General features: G+C 46.4%; 1 protein-coding gene across 3 annotated transcripts in view; it reads right to left on the bottom strand.

Moving 5' to 3' along the window:
- Positions 1-2,172: 2,172 nt before the first annotated feature.
- C8A (complement C8 alpha chain) overlaps positions 2,173-8,561 on the bottom strand; it is a 65,073-nt gene continuing 58,684 nt past the window's right edge. For all 3 annotated transcript variants that reach the window (XM_072820390.1, XM_072820392.1, XM_072820391.1), the window contains 2 exons: positions 6,778-7,000; positions 2,173-2,679 (listed from right to left, as the gene is read on the bottom strand). In XM_072820390.1, the coding sequence (XP_072676491.1) occupies positions 2,528-2,679; positions 6,778-7,000 (375 nt within the window). In that variant the 3' untranslated portion in view covers positions 2,173-2,527. The remainder of the gene's footprint in view (positions 2,680-6,777; positions 7,001-8,561) is intronic.

Here is an 8,561-nt window from a genome sequence, read left to right as displayed (position 1 = left end):
CTTGGCGAGAGCCAGGCATTCTTGAAGAGGGAAAGGCACTGATCTGGGGAGGGGTTGCTGCCTCTGAAACTGCCCTGCCAGTGTATTGTGATTTCTGAAACTGCTGGAGATGCAGCATCCTTGGAGGTGGGGGGCAGATGCTGGCCTTGGTTCTCCGGCTCTGGCGACAGGAAGGCGGCATGGCTCAGATGGTGGTTTTGGCTCACAGGTGATCCAGGCACCTGCTTAACCCTAGCGTTGTCATCTCCCGCCTAGATGACTCGATTTACCCCAGAAGGAGCTTCCTCGCCTCTCCCCCGCAGCCCACACACCATCCTGTGAGTCCCCGCACTGATGGACATCATAGAGCAAAGGTGGGGAGCACTGGCCTCTTGCACTGCATTCAAACCCTGGCTGACCATGAGGCTCAACCTTGCCAAGCCTCAGTTTCCTTCGCCGTGACATGGGACTCATAAAGCAAACCCGAAGAGGTCCCTGGTCAGGCTTAATGAGATAACACAGATAAACCCTACCGTGGCTGCCCTTTTTGCTTTGTTACACACCTGTTCCCATGAACACGTGATGACTCCTCGACACGCAAGGGTTCTCAGCCTTGGCTGCTTGCTTCTTTCTTGTTTTATTGAAGAACAGCTTTAAAACTACTGATGTTTGGCTCTTACCCCCAGACATTTGGATTTAATGGGTCTGAGGTGCAGCCTGTGGACATCAAGGTTTTTAAAACTCCCCGGCTCATTCTACTGTGCAACTGAGCTTGAGAACTACCGTTTTCGGACCCAGCTTGGATGTCCTCTGTAAATTGCCCACCCGGCCTCAGTCAGTTGCTAGCCTGTAACTACCACTTCCTAGTAAATAATGAATGGAAATTAACTACTAATGTAAACTGACTTTAAAAAGAAAAAAACAAATTAATGACAGGATGAGAAGGAGTAAAGGAGTCTTCTTCTTTCACATGGAAGATCTAATGAGTTCAGAAATGAAACTTCCAAACTATATGTTTTAATTAATGATAGTAACAATAGTAATAATAAGGGTGATGTTAATAATTCCACGTGTGACAGGCACTGTGCTGTTTTATATGACATATTTACTTTCACCTTCTTCCCCACTCTCCATTCCCAATACATGTGCATCTCCCCCCTGCAAGGTTCCTTCTCACCTTCAAATTTTGTTTTGCATACCAAATTTCTATCTTAAAGGCCTCTTCCCTCTTTGTCTAGTTTATAATCCTTCAAGGCCTAGGTCAAGCCCTGTTTCATTTATAAAATACACACAAGGGAAGGTGAATCTCTCTCCCACCTGACCTCGCTTGGCACTTATTTTGGCATCAACTTAGACATTAATACCCTGCATCCATGACACGCCTTCTAATTGTTTCATGTATATGTATCCTATTATTACCCTAAAAAGATGGAGGATTCTGGAAAGATAGGGAGCACCAATAAATGTCAAACAACAAATGTTTTTGTCCCTACGGGAAATGCAGGTTTCACCACCGAGGAGCTCCCAACCTATAGGAGAAACTTGGAGGTTCAACAGAAAAGTCAGCATGACACAACACATTCTCTGTCCGAGATATGACTGGAGTATTGTGGGGATACTGAGGCAGACTGGTGTGACTGGCTCTCCCACAGGTGGCAGGGAAGGTGCACGGATCAACATTGGTTGGCCTCTCCACATCCACGCTCCAGTCCGGGGAGCTGACTACTATGGACCACGTTTTGGAACTGACTCATGAGCTCAGCTCTCACTTCATCCAAAGATGCTTGGATGGTCTCTCCCAATTCAAGGCTCAGCTCTGGACCCTGGGGAGACAGTGCTGAACCAAACAAAAACTGAGCTCTCCTGATAACTATCTCAGGGGAGGCAGGTCATAAAGAGTCACAGGACCTATGGCAGCCAACATAGAATGATTAATTGTGAAAAATGCAACAAAGGAAAAGGATAGGGGACCATGAGAAGCTAACTGGGGGAAATGTGTTATTTGTGGTAAGAACGTAAATGAGAGAGATTAAGTGAGGGAATAAATGAAAATACTGTTGAATCCAGAGGAAGGAAAATTGAAGGCACTCACATCGGTCCTCATTTTTTCCTCATTATTTCAGTGGGTCTGCTTATTCTACCAACTAGTAATGGTTCTTTGAATGAGCAAATATTGTAATCAAAGAACTGAAATCATTCTCATCATACTTTGTTTTATTTGTCATCGATTGTTTCAGCTACATCTGCTGGCCTCAGACTTCTAACATCCTATAAATCCCTCTATGGCATGGATTGAGATCTCTCTCTTGGTTTGGGAATTTTTTTTGGGGGGGGGTGCTCCAAAGTGCTGTGAGCAGGACTGAGCCCCTAGTTAACATCTAGCACCCAGTTGTTGATTGACTAGAGTCATAGGGCAGTTGGTTGTAGACAGCTGGTCCTGGGCCTGGCAGTTGGCAGGACAAAGAAGAAATCCATGTTGATTCAATTTTCCTTCAGCTGAAAGAAGTCGTTATCCAGTGACATCCACAGCATCTGTGCCCAGAGGCTATCAGCAAGCCTGGGTCTGTGCTTTCCACCCTGGACACGAGGCACCTCCATTCTGGGGTGTGGGGTTGTTGCACTCTCTCCTCCTCTCCTGGGTGCCTGCTCTGCAAGCCGACCAGGAGCTCCAGCAGCTCCAGTGACCATCGGCCTTGGCTCCTGCACAGATTATTTCCCAGGGGAAGAGGAGGTTAGCATACAAGAAGCAGCTCAGACTTTATATAAGGAAGGAGGCCCATCCCACTACCCTAGAGTGGTCTGCAATCTCTCCTTGGGGAAATGCCTGGTGTAGCCAACCAAGACCTCTGTGCTCGCCGCCTTGCACTTAATTTGAAACTCTGGATGGAGTGAGAAGAGGCCACTGAGAGCCCATTCTCATGAAATTGGAGTGCGCGCTTCCATGGAAGATAGATAGCAGAGTAAGGCAGGAAGGGATGCTTCTCTGGAGGAATGACACAGAGCCACTGGAGGGTCTGAAGAGCAGAGAGCATAGCCCAGCCAAGGATTCAGACAAGGGCCAGCCTGACAGCCCCGTGGAGAGGCTTGCTGGGCTTTTGTGAGGGTTTGCAAGTCAGACTCGCTCAGACTCTTAAGGTGGGGCCACAGTGGGTGACAGAGTCTCTGCTCAGAGCATGACAGCACAGGCACTGATCATGGGTCACCTCTGGAAATCCAGCTCATGCAGTCCCTTGGCCTGGGGCTGCTGCCTTCCTCTGGCTCTGTGCCTTGGGGCAGACCCTCTCTCAGCCTGAGTTTCCATTTCTGTAAATGAAACAGCTAGGCTAATCTGGTGGGGTTTTTCCATAATTTTTTTTTCATTACTGGTTTCCCCCCCTTAAATGAAATCTTATAAAAGCCCTAATATGGCAGCCAGATGAAAGTCGAGCTGTTTTATTTGAAGCTGGGGTGTCTATCAGGTTTGCCCTGCTCCCCTGGGGCAGCCCCTAAAACCACAAGTTTTCTCAAATCCCAGTGTGAATATCACTGGATTAGATTATCTTCAGGTCCCTTCCAGTTTTGTAATTATACTCCCTGGTGGGACAGCCGCAGCAGGATTCTCTGTCTCTGTTTTTTCCCTGCCTCTGTGACTTGGTCCCCATAGGCAAAGGTTTGCAGGGAAAATCCTTAGGGACCAATGTCAGTGGGTCTCCATGGTGGCTGACTTCCCAGTCTTAGATTTCCTTACTGAATTAATCTTTGTCACGCTGAACATTCAGTCCCCAAGGCTACCTGATGTCCACACAGTGTTTGTAACAAGGTTAATGGAATACCTGTGAGCTGCCTGCAATTGACTGAATGTAATCTAGCAGGAGAAATGGGCTCTGAGGAAGAAGACCCATCCTCTGAGCCCTGTCATCACCCCCGGGTCATTGGCATCATGTCCCCCTTCCCCAGGGCCCATTGTGTGTACAGATGACTTAGCATGGCTGCAACTGAACCCAGCATTGGACCATTGAGAGACATAACTAGGTAACCCACACTCCTTCTTCCTCTCTACCTCTGTGATCTTGGACAAGGATCCAAGGGATCCAAGCAAGTCACTGGTACTGCGGGCACATGCCATAGTGTAATTACTGAGGCAGGGTTAGGCTAAGGACTATGAACCAGGACATACCTTCTCTTCCCACCCCCAAAATAATGGTCAATGCAATCATCTCAGACTCTCTGCCCTCATTTCTGAAATTTCCTGACTCTGACTCTCAGGATGTACATAGTAGAATGTAACAGTTCAGAGCTTGTGTCCTAGCATGGGTCCACCCCCCTGGGTCCAAATTCTGGCTCTGACACTCCCCAGCTGGATGACTTTGAGCAAGGTATGTCACCTTCCTCCTGTGCCAATTCCTCCTCTGCGAATTGGGGCTAGTAATAGTACTTATTCTTGGAGGAAGAGATGAGTTCATGCACATGAAGTGTTGGGATAGCACCTGGCACAGAATAAAGGTTAGTTATTCTTTCTGTCCACAGACCTTTGGTCCTTCTGGAAAAGCTGGCTGGTCAATGGGGCAAATGAGGGCTGAAACCCAGTCCACAGTCTGCTTGAAAAGTAAAGAAATCCCTGGGCCCTAGAGCTGATCTGTATCAGACCCAAAAAGTTTCATTGTTTCTTTAAGCACCTGTCAGGTAGTGCTTTTTTTCAGTTTACATGAGAAGACTATGCCAATCTCTGCCCCAGTAATTAGTCTACTTGTTTTTTATTCTCTGCATCCTTCTTCGTAAGGACCCTTGGATTCACTCACCATCTTGGCTCATTCCTCTCAGAATTCCTCCTATAGGAGGATTTAATTTGCAGTCCCTTCATCCAGCAAAGGAGGGATTAAGACAAGGCACCAAGCCAAGATAGATCCTCTTATTCTAATGTATCATAATAGAGCCTGACACATGTGTTGGCTAGTGTGTAACATCAACACAAACTGTGAGAAAGGTACTGATACTAACCCCATTTTTCAGGGGATTCTCAGATGAAAATTGGCAACCTTGGTATTCAGAGGCCTATCTGCCACCAGAACTCTGCTACCCTGCTTCCTGTTTAGAACTACTCCTCCAATGAGGAAATTATAATCCACCATAAGCTCATTTTAAACCCAGGCTCCCACCCCATCTTAACATGGGTATCAGCAGTTCATTTTATGGACCTCAGAGTAATACCTTAGATATACCTCTCCAGACTTCCTTCTTTTTTCCTTCACATTGTCTATAATGCACTTGCCAGTTGAGACCGATTTATACATTGTGTCCTTGCCATCATTCCAAGTACAGTATAAGCAGCTTTGCATGTGTGGAAAATTGGAAGCTTAGAGATTTGGGATGAATTCTTGGGCTAGAGATTCTTGAGGGTCAGAGGAAACTTAAATGAGAGTGATGAGCCCCAGAAAAAAGATATGGTTGACGAGGATCTCACAGGAAGTTAGGAAAGAAGTAGTTGGAACTCACATCCAGGTCCTCAGACTTCATCTTTAAGGAATATAGAATTCTAACCCTTGTTTGAGAGCCTTCTTCCCCGGTGGCAATCGGTTCATGCTATGCCATGATACATTTAAACCTCACTTGCCCCAGCCCTTTTGGGTTTTGCTCATAATTCTTTTCACTGTAACGCAACTACTTAACTCTTGTAGTGAGTTGAATTGTGTGCCCCCAAAGATATGCTCAAGTCTAAATACCATCCCCTCTAAAGGTGACTATATTAGTAAATAGAGTTTTTGGAATAAGTCATATTAAAATGAGGTCATGATGGATTAGGGTGGGTCCTAATCCAAAGAGTAGTTTTCTTTTTTTTTTTTTTTAAGATTTTATTTATTTATTCATGATAGACACACAGAGAGAGAGAGAGGGCAGAGACACAGGCAGAGGGAAAAGCAGACTCCATACAGGGAGCCCGATGTGGGACTCGATCCCAGGTCTCCAGGATCAGGCCCTGGGCCAAAGGCGGTGCTAAACTGCTGAGCTACCTGGGCTGCCCCAATGAGTAGCTTTCTCATAAGCAGAGAAAACGGAGTTGTATGGATGAGAACACCACGTGGAGACAGGCAGAGATTGGAACAGCACATCTACCAGCGAAGGAATGCCAGGGATTACCAACCACCACCAGAAGCTAGGAAAGGTAGGTCTACCTTCAGAGCCTCCAGAAGAAATCAACCTGGCCAATACACCTGAATTTTGGATTTCTAACTTCCAGAAGTGTCAGACAATAAATTTCTGTTTCTTTAAGTCACCCAACTTGTGGTGATTTCTTATGGCAACCCTAGGAAACTAATATATCCTTCCAGAAATGAATCCTATATCCATCTACACCTTGGCAAAACGAAACAAAACAAAATAAAAAACCCACAGATTTCATCTGAGAGAGGGTCTTGATAGCAGGGAGAAAGCATAAGCACCATTAAAGCAGAGAGGTGGAGTCAGCCATAAAACTCAGAACACAGATTCCTAGGTCAGGGGGCAAGAGGTCACAGAAAGGAGAGGCTGGGAACCCCAAAGATCCTTTCTGTGCTGGCCCCTCTGAGCTGGGCCAGGCTCAAATCTAAGTATGGAACTGGGGCACCTGGGTGGCTTAGTGGTCAAGCGTCTGCCTTCAGCTCAGGTCATGATCCTGGGGTCCTGGAATTGAGTCCTGAATCAGGTTCCCCGTAGGGAGCCTGCTTCTCTCTCTGCCTCTCTCTCTCTCTCTCTCTCTCTCTCCCTCTCTCTCTCTCTCTCTCATGAATAAATAAAAATAGAATCTTAAAAAAAAACACAAAATAAAGGATGCACGGGTCTTACCCTTTTGCTCCATTTGTTCACAGGCAAGGCCCTTGCGACCCAGCGGGCACTGACACTTGCAGCTGGTGCCCTCAAGGATGGGCTTCCCATTGTTGAAGCAGGGCCCGCAGCGGCAGGCATTGAATTCCATCAGGTACTGGTCCAAGGCCCGGTGCAGGTTCTGGCGTTTGGTCTCCAGGGGCCCCAGGGTTGTATGTCGTAGCACTTCATGGATGGGCTGCATCTGTGGGTGCAGAAAGAACAGAGAGCCCCTCCCTGGGTCTCCAGCTTCCCAGAGCCCGAGAACTGACCATCAAGCCTCTGGAGGGTCTGCTACATGCCAGGCATGGAACTAGACACTCAGTTCTACCCACTGCGTTGAATCCTCACAGCCACTCCTCGGAGCAGGTACTAAACTCCGGAGACTCCGAGTGTTTGAGTGTTGATCAGGCTCAAACTATTAAGTTAAGTGCAAGAGCCATTCTGAACATGGGCCTGCTTATCTCTGAAAGCTGCAGTCCCCCAATCCCAGAGAAAGAGAGCTCAGCAGCTGTCTATGCCAACTCATCTGCCCTCACCAGTACTTTTAGGAAGCAGGGAGAGTGTAAAGTATTTATTATGTGTGTTTATGTGGTTTGGTGTTTTTTTTTTTTTTTTTATTGTTAACCTTCAATGCAGGAATTGTTAAAGTCCTTGATGTGCTGGCAATACTGAACACTTCTCTTTTCGGTATAAGTGTGGGGAGGTTGGGGGGAAGGGGTAATTTGCATTTGAGGCACCCATTCCAGAAATGACTTATAACCCAGCAGGTTTCCCAACCTCAGCATGACTGCATTTCCAGCTGGATAATTCTTTGTTGGCAGGGGAGGGCAGTCCCGTGCGTTATAGAATGTTTAGAAGTATCTCTGGCCTCTACCCACTAGATGCTGGCAATAACTTCTGGTTGTGAAAACCAGAACTTCTCCTGACATCGCCAAATGCTCCCTGAGGGTGAATCGATCCCTGACTGGGAAGTAGTAGGTGTGGTAGAGAGCACTGAATCTGGAATCAGAAAATCTGGCATCGATTGGATCTCAGCTCTACTAGTTCCAGCTGTGTGATCTGTCAGGTTACAGGCACAGGGAGCTTGCCTTCTTCGTCTCTAAAATGGGAACAAAACTCTCACCTTCCAGGTTTACTGAGAGGATGAAAGCTGATAGATGGGAAAGGTCTATCACAGAGTGAAAATTCAATAAATGCTGCTCACATCCTAGTTATGTGACCTAGAACTCTTTCCTGTCCATCTTTAAACCTGAGCCTCATTTTCTATAAAATGGAAATAATAACCTACTTCCTAGAATTCTTATGAGGATCTAAAGAAGTAATGAATGAGAGATACCATTGCAAAAGGGAAGAACAGTATAAAGTAAAGCACCATTTTTATTAGTTAGATGTGATGATGGGGGAAAAAGCTGAAATTTTTCAAATTGCATGTACATATGGTTGTCTTCAGCATGCTTTTAAGGCCATATATTTTAACATAGAATCATAAAATGAAAGCTCCTTTGAAGATCTCTCATTTTATGGGACAGTAACCTGAGGCGGTGAGATGGGAGTGATTTGCCAAGCTTGCAGGGCAATTCAGAGATAGGACTGAGCCACACTGCAGCCATCTCACTTCAGAACCAAAAGTCAATAGAGGGCACTTGCAGTAGCCTTGAGTGGATTCCTGGTAATGTGTACAGAAAGACCCATGACAAACAGACCTTGGCTTGTGCTCATAGGTTGCAGCTGAGGTCACCAGCCTGGTCATTTCAGGACTGGAT

This window comes from Canis lupus, chromosome 3, assembly GCF_048164855.1.
Source record: "Canis lupus baileyi chromosome 3, mCanLup2.hap1, whole genome shotgun sequence".
NCBI lineage: Eukaryota > Metazoa > Chordata > Mammalia > Carnivora > Canidae > Canis > Canis lupus.
Note: the sequence above shows the minus strand (reverse complement) of the source record. Positions and strands in the feature narration are given on the sequence as shown.